The following is a 23,808-nucleotide window of genomic DNA, read 5'->3' as shown; positions in this document are numbered from 1 at the left end:
AGAGGGTTGTTACCCATAGCCATACCAAATTTCTGAGCATAAAGTTCTCCATTAACTTGAAATACAGTCTTTTATACACAATTTTATCAATTCAATAAAAACAGTTGGAAGCAGGTAAGTCAGTATTATCTAAGACATCAACCAAATATTCTAAGAGGTCATTAATGGGAACTTTTGTGAACAAAGATGAAACATCAAAACTAGCTAGTTTGAAAAAAAATCTTCATTGATATAATTAAGCTTGTTCACTAAATCTACAATGCTCATGATATTAGAATTTTATATCTTACCCACTAATGAGCTTGATAAAGAAACTAACCATTTTGATAAATTATATATGATGGAGCCTACTGAACTCACTATTGGTCTTGCTGGAAAATTTGGCTTATGGTTTGAAAAGTCCATACATATATGGCAATGAATGGCACAATGATGAAAACCTTTTGATGAGAATCATTACCTTTCAACAACTTCAGTTATTAAAGTGAGAACTAACTGCTTCTAGGAGATTCTTATTGAGTTTAAAGTATGTTGTATTATCACTTAAAAGATCATTATTTTTGATACATGATTACCTTTGTCCATAATCACAGCTGTAGCCTTATCTGCTTTAGTCATATGTATATCATTATCTTTTTTTTTTCAAATTGGTAATAGCACTGATAAACCTTTCAGGACAGTTAGGAACCATTGGTTTTAACAGATTGGCATACACTTAAACCTTTACATCTTGCATTTACACCTAAACAATCCTATTGAGACAACAGGAGTCATATTGTTTACTTTTCAGTCCATTGTACCCATATGTAATGATAGTTTTTGTTGGGTTTAGAAATAATTACGCCAACATCTCTCGTATGAACATGATGCAAATTCAGAAAATGGCATATCATTATTTATGGTTACTATTTGAATTTTTTCTTTCTTGAGTGTCTGCTATTTCCCCATATAAGCAAGGTAGTCCCATGAACAGATGAATGAGCTAGAGGAAAAATCTCCATGCTTGGCTTCTTCCTCTCTTCCTTCTTTTGGAAAGTAATACAGGAGGGGAGGATTTACTGCAGTCCCTTGCACCGTCCCCTCTTAGGTGCCTTCTGCATGGGCAGCTTTCTTCCCTACCCCCAGGGGATAACTTTGCACACATATATAAATATTTTTTACTCATTTGCATTTTTTCTTTGTACTTGTTCACCGTTTCCTGCATTAGTGAGGTAGCACCAGACACAGGTGAAGAATGGCTTCATTTGCTCACTTCATCTTTACCTTTCATTTATGATTAAAATAATACACTGAAACTAGAGCACCCTCTTCACAACCATTCCCCATAGACCTTTTATTGGCATACCCAGAATGCATCAAATGCTCTGATTCAGCTGGTAGATGGCACATCACTCCATTTCACACCCTCCTGCATTTTCAGGCTTCAAACACCCAAAGCATCTTAAACTTCATCTTTCCACCTCCAGCTTGGTTTCCTCCTTTTCCTTGTTCCCTTCAAACTTCTTCCAGAGTGGTAGTCTCTAAATTAGCTCTTACAGTGACCAAGGCAACAATTAGCAGCTGTAAATGTCTAAATATTGGAGAAAAAAATTATTATTCCCAGTATTTAAAGGTTAATGCTGCAGTAGTATTGACTTTCATGTATTGGCCAGATGTTAAATGATTTGAAAATTGTTTGCACAACTACAGAAACTGGTGACATAGGAAACAGTTGCAACTTTTTCATACAGATGTTACTGTTCTTGTTTATAATTCTGATACCTCATTATTTTCATTTTCTTGAGTTGACTGGTGATATGTAAATATATTCATGCATAATCTTGACTATGCTCCATATGGGTTTCACAGGGAGTCTGGAGGTCGGCGAACAGAGGATGGAGGAAGGAGGGGGCGACGGCAATTGCGTCGGCTCCATCCAGAGTAAGGCACATACTATTTTTGTGTGTGTGCATTTATTTGAATATTGGAAGTTTCCATGGCTTCAATTAAAGTAAGGCCATTTACAGGATTTTCAGTTTGAAGTTGTCTGTGATTATTTGAAGCCTTGTGTTAAAGTTCAATAATTTTCAACACTACTACAGTGTTTCCTATGTATAATACTTTTTGCACACTCAGTACAGTCTAAGCAAGGTTTGGCTCCATTCATACACATGCATTAATGCTTATGTGTGTGACCTAATCACAGCCTTTAAGGTTTTAAATCTACCTGATAATGTAGTCTGTGAACAGTTCTTTGAAAGCTACTGAGATAAAATCAACCATAGTTCATAACTTTTATATATAAAAAAGAAAATGTTAGAAAGGATGTAAAGTACTTTTATAGCATGAATAGTGAATGAGTGGAATCTTTAAGATAATGATGCTATTCAGTTGTGGTGTGTGGGGAAAAAAAGATGTGTCAAATTTCTACATTATACTGGTCAAAGGTCCTGTGGAAAAACTGTTTGAAATCTTGAAATGCTGAGACGTACGCTTGTATGGAATTGTTTTTAGATATTTTGATGTTTGTGACAAGAGGTGCTTTTGGCAAAGTTGGCAAATAGAAAACTTGCATACTAAAGTTCTTATTTTACTGTTACACATAGCTGATCCATTCTCTGTTTTCTATTGGTTTCCATGTAACCCAATGAAGCAGAAAGCAAGCAAGTTAGTGCCGCAGATACTATGGTGGGTTAAGTATATATTGATTAGTTGGGTTAGCTGTGAACAGGCATGAATGGATTATATACTAAAAGATAATTGGCTTTTAGTTTTTGAGAGGGGCAGCTGATGCGATGCTTGATAACTTCTTGGTGGAGGCAAAAGTTTGTTTAGGTTTCTGGAGGAAAAGAACAAATTTGGGTGGAAAAGTCTTGAAATTAATTGTTGTGAAAAGAAGCTTGTGTGAGGAGCTACCAAGAGAAAATGGTTGTAGAATGGTATGCTTAAGAAACCATATATTAACAGTTTATGGTTTAATTATTAATACAGGTTGTACCTCTTTAATCCGGCAACTGTGGGACCTTGCCATTGTCAGACCACAAAAAGTGCTGGAAAATAGAAATCGACCCCTTTAAAGCCCTCGGCTGAACACACTTTCCAGTAAGCATCAGCTTGGTTTTATGTGTCCCTGCAGCATTGCTGCAGACAAGAATTTTTACCCTATCTTTGGAATCCTTACCCCCAGATGGAAACTTCTCAGTATCTTGGGCAAGGATTTTTCATGGCATATGACGGCAATATAGAGTCGATTTGTCAGCATTATACACTTGTTCTGAGGCTGCAAGTAATTAACAGGACTGTTAATTAGCTTGGCTGCAGAGCAAATTGATTTTCGTGCCTGAGCACTGCTAACAGCATTGCGCTGGTGGCAGATCCACAAATTAATGGCGGCAGATTCAAAATGCGCTGGACCATGGGAGTTGCCAGACCACAGAGCACTGGATTAGAGGTACAACTTGTAATTGTATTTTATGGTAAATCATTTTATGCTGACTTCTCAGCCCTCTTATCTGTCTATTTATTATACAAATTTTTGAAGAAATACGTAACAAAATATAATGTACAGGAACATATGTGAATAAAAGGAGTGGAAAACTAAAAAAAATGTGTTGAAAACTTTGAGAATATGTCTGGGCAGACTCCATTGATATGTATACTTAATATAGACATAATACAATAAAACAAGTGATAAGTACAACACTTTCACTAATTGTCACTAAAGTGACCAGTTAATGGCCATAAAAGAGAGTAAAGAAAGGATTTTATTCTGTAATGCTATACATGCCACTATGGGACCATGAGAAGTATAACAATTAGATTGGTGGAATTTAAGTTTCTCATTTGAATGATTGGCTTTAAAAGTTAGATAAAATGTAAGAGTTAGAAAGTTCGTATGTAAAAGATGTGTAAGGTTTTAACATTAAAAAGATTGCAGCTTTTGCATAGTTTGATGAAAATAGAAGTCGAACATTGGGTATTTTGGATGAAAATCAAAACCAAAGGAAAGTATCTTTAAGTACAGCACAATACAAGGGAAAGCCACCTTCACCAGGAACCACTCATCTTCCTTTCCTACTCACACACATGCCCCACACTTTCAGTAAAAATCCTTCAGCATTTATTAATTTTTATTTACCCAAGATATTTGTAGCACCCTGCACAAATGTCCCCTTTCAATCTTATATGCTTCCTCCGTATTTGAAAATGCTTTACTGTACACAGTTCACTCTTTTATCAATGTATTTCTCACAGAAACTTAAAAGGAAACAACCTTTACTTCTCCATAAGCCACATTACTCCTCCCCACTGTGCATTCCCTGGTCCAGTGTTGCCACTCTCCCAAACATCTGAATAGGTACAATATATTGTACTTCACTGAATTTTATCTCTATGATTTGAGCATTTACTGTTAAACACACACACACACACACCCCAGCCTTTATGTAAAGGGACTATACTTGCATTCTGCTAGTCTCCAGGCACCTCGGCTAATGGGAAATTTTCTTTCAACAGTGACTTTAATCTAGAAGCCAGGATTGAAGCCCTTCCATCTTTAAGTTTAGATGAATTTACACGTCGCAAAAAAGAGAGGAAACGTACATCTTCAGCCTCCTCATCCACTCATGTCACAAACCATTCTGGGCCAAATTCCAACTCTTTTCCCACACCACCAACAACACGTGAGTTTTGCATTGTATAAGATTAGAGCTTTTTTTAAATCATCACCTTAACGTGATTTACCATTTATGTTCTGTATGCTGTTTCATGCAAATCATAGCAGTATATACAGTGCTAATTTTAAAACCATAAGTCTGAAGAAATACTATGAATCTACAAATGGATATTTTCAGAACCCACAGTAGGTGTAGTTAGCAGCAGTAGCCGTGTTTCTGCCCAGGCAGACTCCACTTCTGACCCTCCACCACCTGTGTCATCCACCTCAGCTACTGCTACTACAGTAGCAAACAGAGTCACCACTGGGGGAGTCAGCAGTAGTAGTACTGGTGGCAATGCTGGAGGTAGTTTGTCTGATGGAGAGGCTGCTGTGTCCCCAACGCCTTCTTCGTCGTCTTCCTCATCTTTTAATACCCAGCAGCACAGTCCTCCTCAGGGCCCAATTCTTGTTAGTGGAGGCTCTGTATCACCAGTTGAAGCAGGTCTTTCAGCAGGTTCAGACGGTGTGCCCCTCATTGGCTCACAGAGAAGGAAAGCTCGTAAACAAACTATCACGAGACATGATCCAGTTCATGCTCCTCTTCGTAGAGGTTAGTCAAATGCTATTGTTCATTTTTGTTGAAATTTGTATTAGCAGGCAATGATTGACTAATGCTTTGTATATCCAGTTACTATCGGATTTTGGCACAGCTAAAGTAGATGAAAATATGCATTCCCAGAAGAGGTTTTGATTAAGCAGTGCCAAAGAGATTACACATAGCAAACCCACTTATCTCATATTTTTTTCTTTGTAATTACCTACTTGTACTGTACTGGGAGGGAATTTTACACACTCATGGGGCAACATTTCTTGAGCATTCTCTGTTACCATCATACAGTTTTAGAATCATGAATGATGTTTGCACTTACTATGTCTTTAGTCATTCTTTTCCTTTCATCCACCACTTTTATTCTATAAAGTTAATTCTTTACATCTTTTAGAAAAAATTTAACTTAATTTTGTTTCTTCTGGTTACTTGATCCCTGCATCTCTCCGAGAACTGTTCACTGTCCATGCTCATGATCTATTTTAAAAACTTAAAATGGTTGTGTATTTGTGTGTTCACTCTTTTTTCTTCTAAACTGGGCCAATATAAGGCCTCTAAGCCTTACCCTGTAATTCGGCTCTCTTAATTCAAGTACCATCTTTGTTGCTTTCTTCTAGACCTTTACTGGGTCAGTGCCCTTTAGTTGTGATGACCAAACCTGAGAAGCTGAGAAGCATATCTTAGTTTAGGCCTTACGTACAACATGAACAGCTTACTGAATATTTCTTAACCAATGTACTTTAATGCTATTGTGACATTGCTAGCAAATATTCTCCAAAGGATAGGAAAAGTATCTCCCACACACACAGATTCCTACTGCATGTTTCTTGCAAAATGATGATCGTGTGGAGGCTTTCTTTCTATGTCTATCCTGACTACTTTACTAATATATACTTCAGTTAAACTTCATCAACCATGTATCAGACCAACTTCAGAGGTTGTGATAAGATTATAATGTTCCTTTGTAGGTGTAGCAGTATTTTTTGATATACTGTACACAAAAACACTGCTAAAAATATGAACTAAATGATGTAAATGTATGTAGCTCATGCATATATATTTTTTCTATATACTATTTGCCATTTCCAGCATCAGCAAGGTAGCATTAAGAACAGAGGACTGAGCCTTTGAGGGAATATCCTCACTTTACCCCCTTCTCTGTTCCCTTTGAAAAGTTATAAACAGGAGGGGAGGATTTCCAGCCCCCCTGCTCCCTTCTCTTTTAGTTGCCTTCTATGACATGCAGGGAATACGTGGGAAGTGTTCTTTCTCTCGTATCCTACATCCAGCCCTCACAGACCTTTCCATGGTTTACCACATACGCTTCACATACCCAGGTTCACTCCACTAACAGCACATCCACCCCAGTATACCACATTGTTCCAATTCACTCAATTCCTGCATACCTTTCACCCTCTCGTATGTTGAGGCCCCGATCGCTCATAATCTTTTTCACTCTATCCTTCCACCTCCAGTTTGGTCTGCTGCTTCTCCTTCCCTTCACCTCTGACACATATATCCTCTTTGTCAGCCTTTCCTCACTCATTCTCTCCATATGACCAAACCATTTCAACACACCCTCTTCTGTTCTCTCATCCACACCCTTTTTATTACCACACATCTCTCTTAACCTTTCATTACTTACTTGATCAAACCTCTAACATTTTATTTCCAACACATCCATCCTCCTCCGTACAACCCTATATATACCCCATACCTTCCAACCATGTAATTGCCCCATCACCCCCCCATCAGGAAAAAAAAAAATAGGCTTCCATGTTATGAATACTGGAAACTTCATACCATATGGGAAGTATATCTTTACAAAAATGTTAATTGGTAGGTATGGCATCCCCCAAATAAGATTATGTGTACTGTATTAACTGGGGGAAGTTATTTCTCTCATGGGAGTACAATTGAAAAAAAATATATATCATGATTTCACAAAACTTTCACGTGAAATTTATAATTTTCCCTTAATTGCAGACACAAGTGTTGTTGAGCAGAGTGTGCTTACAAGTATGGGTCTGGCTGCCCTGGCAGAAGTAGCACTTAGTCAGCCAGTCATGAAACTTTGAAGAGGTTTAGAAAGTGGCAGAGGAAACTTTCAAGTAGACTGAAGATACCTGTACATTACAAAGTTTACTGGCACAAGGAAAGTGTTTTCTTTTACTGTTGTTCATACAGACAATGCAATGGTCATTGCAACATATCCAAAAAAACAAATTTTACATTTTCTTTTCTGAATGTTGAAAAACTGAAACTGAAAATAAAATTTTTCAACTGCAAATGGTGTTAAATTTGTGTACAAGTGCATTGGTTAGATATTTTAAGTGAAAGTGATGAATTTTTTCATCACTCAAGCCAAATTATGCATCAGACTCTACTTCAACTGCCTGATCCTGAAAACTAGAATTTTATTTATATAAAGTTTATTGATATCACCTGTGAGGCATAAAATAATATAAGAATTCCATGCTGTGAACTAGAAACCATAATCTAGCTGTTACTGAAATTGATGCTGGCTGTGGAGAATCAAGGGCATCTTTAACCCTTCACCCCAACTCCCACGTTTGTGCTGCCTTATTGGCTGTTAAAAGTTCTCTACGTCATATGTGACCTGTTGAGCTGCTCTGTAGGAGTGTAATGTTATACTGAAATTTTCTAAGTGCATACCTTTACTCCCATGACAGCTGAAGAGATGAGATATGACAAGGAGAATTTTTATATATGTTCAGTATTTAGATGAAACAGCAGTGAGTATGCTCAAGATGCAGGGTGAATGAAACAATATGTGTGATGGTGTCTGTGATTTGTAATAGCTTGATTATGTTAAGTCTTTCTTTATTGGGATTCTGTGTACATGTACATGACCAAATTCTTAAACCTTGAAGATTAAAAAAAGCAATTTGCTGATAATTGCAGGAAGTGACCTTTTGTAACCAATAAGATATTTGAATAGTTTGTTTTTTAGCAAGAAAAAATTTGTCCTGAATCATACTGGTACTTCAGCAGTAAAGTGTGCTTCAGTGTAGTCTGCCCTGTCAAGACAAGAATCTTGAATCCCTTGACTATTACCTGGTACTTGGGTAATTGATCCTTCAAATTCTTTTATCTTGTAATCATAAACAGGTTGGTGAGAGGAATAGGACTGATCAGTACCCCCAAGATACAGGTTTTGTTTGAAGCACACAAACTTTTTGCAAAGTACACGAGCCTTTTATAAATTTTTAACTATTTTCAGGTCTGTAACTAAGGGAACATGAAGTACTATGTGAAGATCTTGATATAATGTAATTTTGATAATTAGTTTGTTGATAAATTAATTAGGAGTAAAAACTTAGACATTTGATGTCATCAGTTTAGGATCTGTATCCTCAACTATTGCCTTTTCCTTTTATCTTGTTAAAATCAAGAAAAAACTCCCATTTATTGCTGATAATTACCATAGCTAGGTGCAAGTGTAAATCAGCAGTTTCCTGCACATCAGAGATGCCCTACCTGTATATTTTATTTTTCTCTGTATTAGAGAATGGTTTCTTCCCAAGTTTGCCCTCAGGCCTCCCTCTTGGGCTTGCTATACTACAGTTCCTGCAAATTCCGAGAAAAGCTGACACAGCCCATATGAAAGTCCAAAATTGTGCCAAGATGGTGAAGACTTGACAGCCTTGCATTCCCTCTAAGCCTCTTTTACCACCTGAACATTACCAAGGTAGATTTCATAGTCTTGGGTGATGCACCAACAGATAATGTTGTTGGTTGAATGAAACGATTTCTACTTGTAGCATTTACCCACAGCTATTGAGCTATCAATTATAAAATTTAATAGATTCAGAAATGTAAATATTTTAAGTAAAACGGGCCATAGCTAACATCAAGAAATTATTTAAAACATTTATTAAAGACATAGCATAAAATTTCTTGTGCTTGCAAGTGATTAAATTAGTAGCAGAAACCTCATCACAGTTACCAATAGAATATTCAATTGTTTGATCTTAATTGGTAGTGTAACTGTCATTGGGTAAATCATGTGGACATCATATGGCTCTAGTTTTCTTCAGTGCTCTGCATCATCATATGCTTTCCAACAAGCACAGACAGTTGTGGATATAGCAATATTCAGTATAAAAAAAAATCCACTTCATCTGTGTTTATTTTGTGGTGGTTATTCCAGGGAGCTTTTCTTCCATCAATAGTATCATTATTTAAACTAAATGGTTTGGTTAGTAAATCAGATTTGTTAGGGTGGTAATGTGGCAGGCAAGGAGTTGGTGGGTTGGCAAGCTTTTGCCCCCTTTTTTTTTTTATGTGGGTGGAGTCTGACTGCATTATTCTGTATGTAATCTTGGGAATTAATCTTTCAAAATAAGAGGAAAAATAAAAAAGCTTATGCTCAAAGGTTTTCTCCCTTTCTTTGCATGTTTCTTTTTTCATCATTACAACCTATTAGATATTTTGTATCCTCAGTTTACCATACCCACTTAAAAGCGAGTATATTATTTTTAGCACTTTTTCAGAACTATTACTTTTTTTTAATAGTTTTCCAGCATTAGATGTTCCATCGTGGATAGTCAGTGTGACTAATATAAAGAATATATTATTGATGTATGATAAAAAATTTTGATTTACATGTCAGACAGTTTTCATCAGCAAATAGTGACGAGGCATCAGCTTATTGTAAAAGGTATTAGCTCACACAGATACTAGTATCACCAACTGTTGAGGATAAAAATTAATACAAAGCCTGTACCTGATTCTTAGGGAAATGTTTATTTGTTGAAATCCTTTAGTTAAAATGTTTCAGGTGCAAATTGTTGGTTTTTACATCATAATGTAGAAATTGTGGGCTTCAGTGCAACATTTTATGCTCACTGATTAAGCCTTTGTATTTTAGTGTGTTCATAGCCTTTTACTAATATGTACTTCCACTGTCACTTAAGTGCACTTGCCAGAAAGTTAGACCTAATGAAAGTTGCTTGAGCTGAAATTTCTCAGACTTTAAGAAAGTTTATTGTAAAATTTCAGTTTAAAACACAAGTACAGAATAACTATTGGGACAAACTTTTAAAAAAGTTGCAGTTTTGATGTTGGTGGTAGTACTGCAGAGGATGATTTTACCCTATCTAGTTTGTTGAGTAGTCTGTTATTGATATTTGTGACACTATGAGCGATTTGGTACCTGCTCAGGTGTTTCAGTAAGGCTGGAAATACTAAGCTATGAGTATGAAAGAGGGCCTTGCAGTTAACCTGAATCTTACGGTCAAAGTTGCTGATCTCGTCACATATAACTGATATGATTTGAGTAACCCACTTGGGAAAGACAAGTGTGCATTTATGTATTATATTGTAAAATAAAGAAGAGTAAAAATTCCCTATATATGCAGATATATATGAATGGTAATGTTAATAAATCTATTTATTCTAAACTAAAAAAAGGATTTTTTTCTGCTTATTATAAACCCACATGAAGGATGAGGGCGATTTGATTTAAAAATGAGGCAAAGGAATAATTTGATAACTTAAAAATACTATCAGTGACATTTCAAATGTACATGAAGCAAAATTCAAACATGTATACATCAAGAGAAGGTACTTGGAGAGTGTGTATTAACATAAGTTTCCATGGAGGTGTAAAGTTAAGACAGATTCTGAAAATGAGATACATTGGAAGAACTGTGAAAGCTTAGGTGAATAAAATAATTCAAAGACAAAAAGCAGTGAATGAAACTTGCATGCTGGTGTGTCTATCCCACCTCTTAATGTTTAAATGTGAAATTAGTCATCTAAGGTGTGTGCTTTGAGGAAAATATGTGAGAAATATAAAGAAAAACAGATGGATATACATGCAGCATTTATGGATCTGAAGATGGCATATGATAGGGTTGATAGAGATGCTTTGTGGAAGGTTGTAAGAGTATATGGTGTGGGTGGTAAGATACCAGAAGCAGTGAAAAGTTTTAACCAAGGAAGTTAGGCATGTGTACGAGTAGAAAGAGAGGAGAGTGATAGGTTCCCAGTGAATGTCAGTTTGTGGCACGGGTGTGTAATGTCCCCATGGTTGTTTAATTTGTTTATGGATGGGGTGGTTAGGGAGGTAAAGGCAAGTTTTTGGGAAGAGGAGCGAGTATGCAATATGTTGGGGATGAGAGAGCTTGTTCGTGGATGATGCAGCTCTGGTGACTGATTCATGGGAGAAACTACTGAAGTTGGTGACTGAGTTTGGAAAAATGTGTGAAAGGAAAAAGTTGAGTTAATAAAGGAGAGATTATTAGGTTCAGTAGGGTTGAGGGATAAGTAAATTGGGATGTTACTTTGAATGGAGAAAAACTGGAGGAAGTGAAGTGTTTTTGATATCTGGACTTAGCGAATGGAACCATGTAAGTGGAAGTGAGTCGCAGGGTGGGGAAGGGGGCAAAGGTTCTGGAAGTGATGAAGTTTGTGTGGAAGGTGAGAACGTTATCTCTCAGAGCAAAAATGTGTACATTTGAAGGAATAGTAGTTCCAACAATATTGTAAAGTTGTGAGGCATGGGTGAATGTGTTGAAAATGAAATGTTTGAGGACAATATGTGGTGTGAGGGGGGATTGATTAAGTAATGAAAGGGCAAGAAAGATTGATTCTATTCATTTATTATACTTTGTCGCGGTCTCCTGTGTTAGTGAGGTAATGCAAGGAAAGAGACGAAAGAATGGCCCAACCCACCCACATACACATGTATATACATACACGTCCACACATGCACATATACATACCTATACATTTCAACATATACATATGTATATATAGACATATACATATATATTTATGGATCTGGAGAAGGCATATGATAGAGTTGATAGAGATGCTCTGTGGAAGGTATTAAGAATATATGGTGTGGGAGGCAAGTTGTTAGTTTTTATCGAGGATGCAAGGCATTTGTACGTGTAGGAAGAGAGGAAAGTGATTGGTTCTCAGTGAATGTAGGTTTGCGGCAGGGGTGTGTGATGTCTCCATGGTTGTTTAATTTGTTTATGGATGGGGTTGTTAGGGAGGTGAATGCAAGAGTTTTGGAAAGAGGGGCAAGTATGAAGTCTGTTGTGGATGAGAGAGCTTGGGAAGTGAGTCAGTTGTTGTTCGCTGATGATACAGCGCTGGTGGCAGATTCATGTGAGAAACTGCAGAAGTTGGTGACTGAGTTTGGTAAAGTGTGTGAAAGAAGAAAGTTAAGAGTAAATGTGAATAAGAGCAAGGTTATTAGGTACAGTAGGGTTGAGGGTCAAGTCAATTGGGAGGTAAGTTTGAATGGAGAAAAACTGGAGGAAGTAAAGTGTTTTAGATATCTGGGAGTGGATCTGGCAGCAGATGGAACCATGGAAGCGGAAGTAGATCATAGGGTGGGGGAGGGGGCGAAAATCCTGGGAGCCTTGAAGAATGTGTGGAAGTCGAGAACATTATCTCGGAAAGCAAAAATGGGTATGTTTGAAGGAATAGTGGTTCCAACAATGTTGTATGGTTGCGAGGCGTGGGCTATGGATAGAGTTGTGCGCAGGAGGGTGGATGTGCTGGAAATGAGATGTTTGAGGACAATGTGTGGTGTGAGGTGGTTTGATCGAGTAAGTAACGTAAGGGTAAGAGAGATGTGTGGAAATAAAAAGAGCGTGGTTGAGAGAGCAGAAGAGGGTGTTTTGAAATGGTTTGGGCACATGGAGAGAATGAGTGAGGAAAGATTGACCAAGAGGATATATGTGTCTGAGGTGGAGGGAACGAGAAGTGGGAGACCAAATTGGAGGTGGAAAGATGGAGTGAAAAAGATTTTGTGTGATCGAGGCCTGAACATGCAGGAGGGTGAAAGGAGGGCAAGGAATAGAGCGAATTGGAGTGATGTGGTATACCGGGGTTGACGTGCTGTCAGTGGATTGAATCAAGGCATGTGAAGCGTCCGGGGTAAACCATGGAAAGCTGTGTAGGTATGTATATTTGTGTGTGTGGACGTGTGTATGTACATGTGTATGGGGGGGGTTGGGCCATTTCTTTCGTCTGTTTCCTTGCGCTACCTCGCAAACGCGGGAGACAGCGACAAAGTATAAAAAAAAAGAAAAAAAAATATATATATATATATATATATATATATATATACACATGTACATAATTCATACTTGCTGCCTTTATTAATTCCCATCGCCACCCCACCACCCATGAAATGACAACCCCCTCCTGCCACACGCGTGAGGTAGCGCTAGGAAAAGACAACAAAGGCCACATTCGTTCACACTTTCTCTAGCTGTCTTGTATAATGCACCGAAATTACAGCTCCCTTTCCACATCCAGGCCCCACACAACTTTCCATGGTTTATCCCAGACACTTCCCATGCCCTGGTTCAATCCACTGACAGCACATTGACCACAGTTTACCACATCGTTCCAATTCACTCTATTCCTTGCACACGTTTCAACCTCCTGCATGTTCAGGCTCCGATCACACAAAATCTTTTTCACTCCATCCTTCCACCTCCAATTTGGTCTCCCACTTCTCCTCATTCCCTCCACCTTACACATATATCTTCTTTGTCAATCTTTCCTCACTCATTCTCTCCATGTGACCAAACCATTTCAATACACCTTCTTCTGCTCTCTCAACCACACTTTTTTTATTACCACACATCTCTCTTACCCTTTCATTACTTACTCGATCAAACCACCTCACACCACATATTGTCCTCAAATATCTCATTTCCAACACATCCACCCCCCTCCACACAACCCTATCTATAGCCCACGCCTCGCAACCATATAATATTGTTGGAACCACTATTCCTTCAAACATACCCATTTTTGCTTTCCATGATAATGTTCTCGCCTTCCACATATTTTTGAACTCTCCCAGAACTTTCGCCCCCTCCCCCACAGTGACTCACTTCCACTTTCATGGTTCCATCCTCTGCCAAATCCAGTCCTAGATATCTAAAACACTTCACTTCCAGTTTTTCTCCATTCTAACTTACCTCCCAATTGACTTGTCCCTCAACCCTACTGCACCTAATAACCTTGCTCTTATTCACATTTACTTTCAGCTTTCTTCTTTCACACACTTTACCAAATTCAGTCCCCAACTTCTGCAGTTTCTCATCAGAATCAGCCACCAGCACTGTATCATCACCGAACAACAACTGATTCACTTCCCAAGCCCTCTCATCCACAACAGATTGCATACTTGCCCCTCTCTCCAGAACTCTTGCATTTACCTCCCTAACAACCCCATCCATAAAAAAATTAAACAACCATGGGGATATTATGCACCCCTGCCGCAAACCGACACTCACTGAGAACCAATCACTTTCCTCTCTTCCTACTCGTACACATGCCTTATATCCTCGATAAAAGTTTTTCACAGCTTTTAGCAACTTGCCTCCTACTCCATTTACTCTTAATACCTTCCACAGAGCATCTCTATCAACTCTATCATATGCCTTCTCCAAATCCATAAATGCTACATACAAATCCATCTGTTTTTCTAAGTATTTCTCACATACATTCTTCAAAGCAAGCATCTGATCCACACATCCTCTACCAATTTTGAAACCACACTGCTCTTCCCGTCTGATGCTCTGCACATGCCTTAACTCTTTCAATTAATACCCTTCCATATAATTTCCCAGGAATACTCACCAAACTTATACCTCTGTAATTTGAACACCCCTTTATCCCCTTTGCCTCTGTACACTGGCACTATGCATGCATTCTGCCAATCCTCAGGCACTTCACCATGAACCATACATACATTGAATATCCTCACCAACCAGTCAAAACCACAGTCACCCCCTTTTTTAATAAATTCCACTGCAATACCATCCACACCCACTGCCTTGCCAGCTTTCACTACCTCTTCTCTGTTTACCAAACTATTCTCCCTGACCCTCTCACTTTGCACACCATCTCAACCAAAACACCCTATATCTGCCACTCTATCATCTAACACATTCAACAAACCTTCAAAATACTCACTCCATCTCCTTCTCACATTACCACTACTTGTTATTACTTCCCCATTAGCCCCCTTCACCGATGTTCCCATTTGTTCTCTTGGCTTATGCACTTTACGGACCTTCTTCCAAAACATCTGTTTATTCTCCCTAAAATTTAATGAACTCCCTTACTCCAACTCTCATTTGCCCTCTTTTTCACCTCTTGCACCTTTCTCTTGCCCTCCTGCCTCTTTCTTTTATACATCTCCCACTCATTTGCACTATTTCCCTGCAAAAGTTGTCCTAATGCCTCTCTCTTCTCTTTCACTAATAATCTTACGTCTACACCCCACTACTCACTACCTTTTCTAATCTGCCCACCTCCCACACTTCTCATGCCACAAGCATCTTTTGCGCAAGCCATCACTGCTTCCCTAAATACATCCCATTCCTCCCCCACTCCCCTTACATCCTTTGCTCTCGCCTTTTCCCATTCTCTCCTGGTACTTCCTCACATAAGTCTCCTTCCCTAGCTCACTTACTCTCACCACTCTCTTCACCACAACATTTTCTCTTCTTTTCTGAAAACCACAAATTTCCACCTTTGCCCCCACAAGATAATGATCAGACAGCCTCTCAGCACATTAACATCCAAAAGTTTCTCTTTCATGTGCCTATCAATTAACACATAATCCAGTAATGCTCTCTGGCCATCTCTCCTACTTACATACGTATACTTATGTACATCTCTCTTTTTTAACCAGGTATTCCCAATCACCAGTCCTCTTTCAGCACACAAGTCTACAAGCTCTTCACCATTTCCATTTACAACACTGAACACATCATGTACACCAATTATTCCCTCAACTGCCACATTACTCGCCTTTGCATTCAAGTCACCCATCACTATAACCCGGTCCTGTGCATCAAAACTGCTAACACACTCGCTCAGCTGCTCCCAAAACACTTTCCTCATGATCTTTCTTCTCAAGCCCAGGTGCATAGGCACCAATAATCACCTCTCTCTCTCTTCATCCACTTTCAGTTTTACCCATATCAATCTAGAGTTTACTTTCTTACATTCTATCACATACTCCCACAACTCCTGTTTCAGAAGTGCTACTCCTTCCTTTGCTCTTATCCTCTCCCCAACTCCGACTTTACTATCAAAACATTCCCAAACCACTCTTCCCCTTTACGCTTGAGCTTGAACATCCAGGTTCCTTTCCTCAAACATACTACTTATCTCTCCTTTTTTCTCATCTTGGTTACATCCACACACATTTAGACACCCTAGTCTGAGTCTTCGAGGAGGATGAGCACTCCCCACGTGACTCCTTCTTCTGTTTCCCCTTTTTTAAAGTTAAAATACAAGGAGGGGAGGGTTTCTAGCCCCCGCTCCTGTCCCCTACTGGTCGCCTTCTACGACACGCAAGGAGTGCATGGGAAGAATTCTTTCTCCCCTATCCCCAGGGTAAGAGAGATGTGTGGAAATAAAATGAGAGTGACTGAGAGAGCAGAAGAGGGTGTGTTTGAAATGGTTTGGTCACATGGAGAGAATGCATAAGGAAAGATTGACAAAGGATATATGTCAGAGGTGGAGGGAACAAGAAGTAGGAGACCAAATTGGAGGTGGAGGGGAGTGAAAAAGATTTTGAGCAAACAGGGCCAAACATACAGGAGGGTGAGAGGAGTGCAAGGAACAGTGAGAGTCAAATGGAACGATGTGGTATACCGGGACTGACGTGCTGTCGATTGACTGAACCAGGGCATGTGAAGTGTCGGGGGTAAACTATGGAAAGGTCTGTGGGAGGTGTGGTTTCGGTGAATTACACATGATAGCTAGAGTGAGTGTGAATGAATGCGGCCTTTTTTTTTTGCCTGTTTTTCTGGCACTACCTCGCTGAAGCAGGGGGTAGCGATGCTGTTTCCTGTGGGATGGGGTAGTGACAGGAATGGATGAAGACTAGCAAGTATGAATTAGTAAATGTGTATATATGTATATGTCTGTGTATGTATATGTGTGTGTATGGGCATTATGTATATGTATGTGTATGCAAGTTTATGGAACATTCTTTGTCTGTTTCATGGTACTACCTCACTGAAGCAGAAAACAGCAATCAAGTAGAATAAATAAAAATAAGTAATCTAAGGTCCACATATGTAAGATAAGAAAAGCAGAGATGAATTTGTATAAGATGGCAATAATCAGAAGAGATATTACGAACTGGAATAGTAGACATGCATGGATTAGTCTGAAAATGATTTGAAAATGTAGACACATGAGAAAGTACTAAAGAAATACCCCCATATCCATATGATGCATACATTAGGGGTCTTGTAAACTACATTCCTTACTTAACACTTACACAGTGAAATTGGCTGCTTCTGTCCATCTCCACTTGTTTAGGAAAGTTTTTTTGTGGAATGATAGGATTGTAAAAGTATGAAAATACCTCTACTGTTTTACATATTTATCACTACTTTTCCAATAGCCCTTTCTTTCAACTCACATTTTCTCAATCCATTTGTTCACATCCCTCTCCTTACTTTTCTGGCTCTATCATCTTCCCTTTGTATCTAATCTTGTTCTCTGTATATACCTTAACTACATGTATTTGTTAATTTCCCTTCATTTACTACCATTTTCCCTTGGCAATTCATTCCCACATCTTTACAGTTCTTGTCTAGCTTTATAAATATCAAGTTGATGAAAAATTCGTTGCTGCATCCACGATTTCTGTCTGCATCAAAATCCTTCATAGTCATGCACTGCTGCCATGCATTGTATACATCTGACTGTAGGTTGCCCCTACTCTGCTTACTGTATACTATCTATTATGACTTCCAGCTAGTCATGCACTGCTGCCATGCATTGTATACATTTGACTGTAGGCTGCTCTACTCTACTTACTGTATACCATTTATTACAATGACTACATCAATTATTCAACGGTGCTTTCAACTATTTTCCCTAACATTCTACAACTTCTGTACAACTGGGCTTTGCTATGAAGATGTTTTCTAGCATTTCTTTTCAGTGTGAAGTCTTTTAAAGTTTGACTTCAATTATTCTAACTACTTAACTTGCTTTTCAAGTGTTACTTACCTTTCTCGTCGTCACTCAGTCTATCAATTACCTACAATTATTTCTTTTTGCCTCACTCACCATCTTACCATATACCCTTCTGGAAGGGCTGTTGTTAGTATTCCTAACTTGGACATCAATGCCACTCAGGCCAAGCACCCAATCCATGCAAATGGCTGCGGAATCAGCACACAGCTTTATTTTGAAATTCCATTCACAATTCATTCTTCGACTGCTGATTAGATACAATGTCTTCTTTGTTCCACAACAAATTTTAATAACCATCTTTCTGTATTTTAGTATCAAATCAAACCTCATGTCAAATGACCTAATGTTTCAACTTAGGTGGGTCTGTCCCACTTAAGAACCATGTCCTGCTGTCCCAAGGGAACTTCAGGGGACACAAAAATGTTCAGCATTTGAAGAAAATTATTGCAAATGTACCCTTTATCAAAATAACTACCAGTAAGCTAAGTGCCTGCATGGAATTTTTGCAGTTGTAATGCATACGTACGTAAATAGCAAAGGTCTAATATGGTTTTGAACTAAACATGTAAGTAATGGAGCAGGCAAGTGTACCATCCAGCCAAACCCGAGCACTAATCTTAATATAATGCCCTTCACTGTCATATATCAACTTCTATACACATAACTTCTTAACCCAATTTCTGTATGAAAAAAAGCAACTGACTACTACACAATGAACTGTCACATAAGTTGGCATTTATTACCCAATGATACTGCTATGCATTGGCAGTGTAATAATTAACAAAAACTAAATTGATAAACTTTGAAAGGTACTCTGAATTGCTTTTAACATACTTTTACTCTTCACTTATCACACTTGTAGGTTACAGTAATATACTTATCCAACTAATGTAATCATTAACTTGAGCATAAACTTGAACACCAAAAATTTTTATGAAAAGCATTTCCTTAAGGATTCTCTAGAAAATAGGTTATGTTTTTTGTCATTTTCCTAATACTGGTAGAGTCTACTCACAGGTTGTTTGATTCGGGATTAGAATGGTATTTGAGCCATCATCATCATCATTATACTTAGTTGCTGTCTCCCGCGTTAGTGAGGAAGTGCAAGAAAACAGATGAAAGAATGGCCTAACCCACCTACATACACATGTATGTACATAAATACCCACACATGCACAAATACATACCTATACATTTCAATGTAAACATACACACACATACACAGACGTATGCACATGTACATATTCATACCTGCTGCCAGCCTGCCACACATGAAATGGCACTTCCCTCCCCCTGTGCACGCATGAGGTAGCGCTAGGAAAAGACAACAAAGGTCACACTCGTTCACACTCAGTGTCTAGCTGTCATGAGCGATGCACCGAAACCACAGCTCCCTTTCCATATCTAGGCCCAAAAAAACTTTCCATGGTTAACCCCAGACACTTCACATGCCTTGGTTCAATCCATTGACAGCACGTCGACCTCACCCTATTCCTTGCACACCTTTCACTCCCAACTGCTCAAAATCTTTTTCACTCCATCCTTCCACCTCCAATTTGGTCTCCCACTTCTCCCTGTTCCATCCACCTCTTGACACATATATCTTCTTTGTCAATCTTTCCTCACTCAGTCTCTCCATTTGACCAAACCATTTCAATACACCCTTTTCTGCTCTCTCAACCACACTCTTTTTATTGCCACACATCTCTCTTACCCTTTCATTACTTACTCGATCAAACCACCTCACACCAAGTACTGTCCTCAAACATTTCATTTCCAACACATTCACTCTCCTCTGCACAACCCTATCTATAGCCCATGCCTCACAACCATATAACATTGTTGAAACCACTAATCCTCCAAACATACCCAGTTTTGCTCTACAAGATAACGTTCACACCTTCCGCACATTCAACACTCCCAGAACCTTATCCTCCTACCCCACCCTGTGACTCACTTTTGCTTCCATGGTTCCATCCGCTGCTAAATCCACTCACAGATATCTAAAACACTTCACTTCCACCAGTTTTTCTCCATTTAAACTTACCTCCCAATTAATTTGTCCCTCAAACCTACTGTACCTAATAACCTTGCTCTTATTCACATTCACTCTCAGCTTTCTTCTTTCACACACTTTACCAAACTCAGTCACCAACTTCTGCAGTTTCTCATCCGAATCAGCCACCAGCGCTGTATCATCAGCAAACAACAACTAACTCACTTCCCAAGCTCTCTCATCCACAACGGATTGCATACTTGCCCCTCTCTCCAAAACTCTTGCATTCACCTCCCTAACAACCCCATCCATAAACAAATTACACAACCATTAAGACATCACGCACCCCTGCTGCAAATTGACATTCACTGGGAACCAATCACTTTCCTCTCTTCCTACTCGTACACATGCCTTACAACCTTGACAAAAACTTTTCACTGCTTCTAGCAACTTACCTCCCACACCATATACTCTTAACACCTTCAACAGAGCATCTCTATCAACTCTTATCATAAGCCTTCTCCAGATCCATAAATGTTACAGACAAATCCATCTGTTTTTCTAAGTATTTCTCACATACATTCTTCAAAGCAAACATCTAATCCACACATCCTCTACCACTTCTGAAACCACACTGCTTTTTCCCAGTCTGATGCTCTATACATGCCTTTACCCTCTCAATCAATACCCTCCCATATAATTTCCTAGGAATACTAAAAAACTTTGTATGTAGCATTTATGGATCTGGAGAAGGCATATGATAGAGTTGATAGAGATGCTCTGTGGAAGGTATTAAGAATATATGGTGTGGGAGGAAAGTTGTTAGAAGCAGTGAAAAGTTTTTATCGAGGATGTAAGGCATGTGTACGTGTAGGAAGAGAGGAAAGTGATTGGTTCTCAGTGAATGTAGGTTTGCGGCAGGGGTGTGTGATGTCTCCATGGTTGTTTAATTTGTTTATGGATGGGGTTGTTAGGGAGGTAAATGCAAGAGTTTTGGAAAGAGGGGCAAGTATGAAGTCTGTTGGGGATGAGAGAGCTTGGGAAGTGAGTCAGTTGTTGTTCGCTGATGATACAGCGCTGGTGGCTGATTCATGTGAGAAACTGCAGAAGCTGGTGACTGAGTTTGGTAAAGTGTGTGGAAGAAGAAGGTTAAGAGTAAATGTGAATAAGAGCAAGGTTATTAGGTACAGTAGGGTTGAGGGTCAAGTCAATTGGGAGGTGAGTTTGAATGGAGAAAAACTGGAGGAAGTAAAGTGTTTTAGATATCTGGGAGTGGATCTGGCAGCGGATGGAACCATGGAAGCGGAAGTGGATCATAGGGTGGGGGAGGGGGCGAAAATTCTGGGGGCCTTGAAGAATGTGTGGAAGTCGAGAACATTATCTCGGAAAGCAAAAATGGGTATGTTTGAAGGAATAGTGGTTCCAACAATGTTGTATGGTTGCGAGGCGTGGGCTATGGATAGAGTTGTGCGCAGGAGGATGGATGTGCTGGAAATGAGATGTTTGAGGACAATGTGTGGTGTGAGGTGGTTTGATCGAGTGAGTAACGTAAGGGTAAGAGAGATGTGTGGAAATAAAAAGAGCGTGGTTGAGAGAGCAGAAGAGGGTGTTTTGAAGTGGTTTGGGCACATGGAGAGAATGAGTGAGGAAAGATTGACCAAGAGGATATATGTGTCGGAGGTGGAGGGAACGAGGAGAAGAGGGAGACCAAATTGGAGGTGGAAAGATGGAGTGAAAAAGATTTTGTGTGATCGGGGCCTGAACATGCAGGAGGGTGAAAGGAGGGCAAGGAATAGAGTGAATTGGAGCGATGTGGTATACCGGGGTTGACGTGCTGTCAGTGGATTGAATCAAGGCATGTGAAGCGTCTGGGGTAAACCATGGAAAGCTGTATAGGTATGTATATTTGCGTGTGTGGACGTATGTATATACATGTGTATGGGGGGGGTTGGGCCATTTCTTTCGTCTGTTTCCTTGCGCTACCTCGCAAACGCGGGAGACAGCGACAAAGTATAAAAAAAAAAAAAAAAAAAAACTAAAAAACTTATACCTCTGTAATTTGAACACTCACCTTTATCCTCTTTGCCTTTGTACAATGGCACTATGCATGCATTCTGCCAATCCTCAGGCACTTCACCATGAACCATACATACAATGAATATCCTTACCAACCAGTCAACAAAACATTCACCCCCTTCATTGATAAATTCCACTGCAATACCATCCAAACCGCCTTGCCGCCTTTCATCTTCCGCAAAGCTTTCACTACCTCTTCTCTGTTTACCAAACCATTCTCCTTGACCCTCTCACTTCACACACCACCTCAACCAAAACACACTATATCTGCCACTCTATCATCACACAAATTCAACAAACCTTCAAAATACTTACTCCATCGCTATGTATATCTTTCTTTCTTTCATACTATTCACAATTTCCCGAATTAGTGAGGTAGTGTTAAGAACAGAGGATTGGGCCTTTGAGGGAATATCCTCAACTGGCCCCCTTCTCTGTTCCTTCTTCTTTTTTTTTTTTTTTTTTTTTTTTTTTTGGGGGGGGGGGGGGCACACACGAAGAATGGCCAATTCAATCATATGCACATATACATATATACACGTGTACATATTCATGCTTGCTTGCCTTCATCCATTCCTCTCCCTACCCCACCACACAGCAAGCACCAGGAAAAGAAAAAAAAAAAAAAAGGCCACGTTTGTTCACACTCAGTCTCTGGCTGTTATGTGTAATGCACCGAAACCACAGCTCCCTATCCACATCCAGGCCCTACAGACCTTTCCATAATTTACCCAAGACATATCACATGCCCTGGTTCAGTCCGATGTATTTCTAAATTATCCATATTTTGAATGCTACTTAAGAGCTTTTATACTGGAAGAAAAGCATGTGTGATTTAAGCAGTGGTGTGAGCTAAGTGGTCTAAGTTATATGCAGGAGTGTAACAAGGCTGTGTAATGTCATCAACATTATTCAATGTTTTTACAAAGAGGGCATTACACAAAATGAAAGCAAGGTGGGATGATTGTGGTGTATTACTCATCATATGCAGGAAAACCTGGCTACAGTAAGTTCCTCTTCAGAAGTGTCAGGTACATAAAGAGAGGAACAGCTTTAACACTGTGTACATGAGAATATATGGCAGACTGTCAGGTATGGCAGACTGTCAGGTATGACTGCATTTGTGGCAAAAGAATATTTACACCTGTGTACTTTAGTCCTGGAGCACATCTCATCAAAGCTGCAATAAGCCAACTGTTTTGAAGAGTTAAGACAGAAGTTCTCCATACAGTTTTGACCAAATGCATACCAGTCCAAAACTCTACATTCAGAAGCTTCATGAATTGCTTCATATAACATCAACTTCTACACTCAGGAAAGTGATTCATAAGCTAATGGCCAATTAATCCAAACCTACACAACTAAGATTTATGGATAATAAATTTCCCAACAAAGAGGAGCATGTGTCCAAGAATACACAAAATTATGCTTCAATATCATTAACGTGGAATGGATGGGTTGACAGAAACTACAGTA

At 39.1% G+C, this 23,808-nt stretch overlaps 1 protein-coding gene across 6 annotated transcripts in view; it reads left to right on the top strand.

Annotated features, from left to right (window-relative positions):
- Positions 1–10,678, top strand: part of bbx (bobby sox) — a 182,161-nt gene extending 171,483 nt beyond the window's left edge. For all 6 annotated transcript variants that reach the window (XM_071679919.1, XM_071679921.1, XM_071679917.1 and 3 more), the window contains exons 8-11: positions 1,849–1,920; positions 4,495–4,661; positions 4,833–5,246; positions 7,230–10,678. In XM_071679919.1, the coding sequence (XP_071536020.1) occupies positions 1,849–1,920; positions 4,495–4,661; positions 4,833–5,246; positions 7,230–7,321 (745 nt within the window). In that variant the 3' untranslated portion in view covers positions 7,322–10,678. The remainder of the gene's footprint in view (positions 1–1,848; positions 1,921–4,494; positions 4,662–4,832; positions 5,247–7,229) is intronic.
- Positions 10,679–23,808: the final 13,130 nt, after the last annotated feature.

The sequence above is a fragment of the Panulirus ornatus genome, chromosome 30, assembly GCF_036320965.1.
Source record: "Panulirus ornatus isolate Po-2019 chromosome 30, ASM3632096v1, whole genome shotgun sequence".
NCBI classification, from domain to species: Eukaryota; Metazoa; Arthropoda; class Malacostraca; order Decapoda; family Palinuridae; genus Panulirus; species Panulirus ornatus.
Note: the sequence above shows the minus strand (reverse complement) of the source record. Positions and strands in the feature narration are given on the sequence as shown.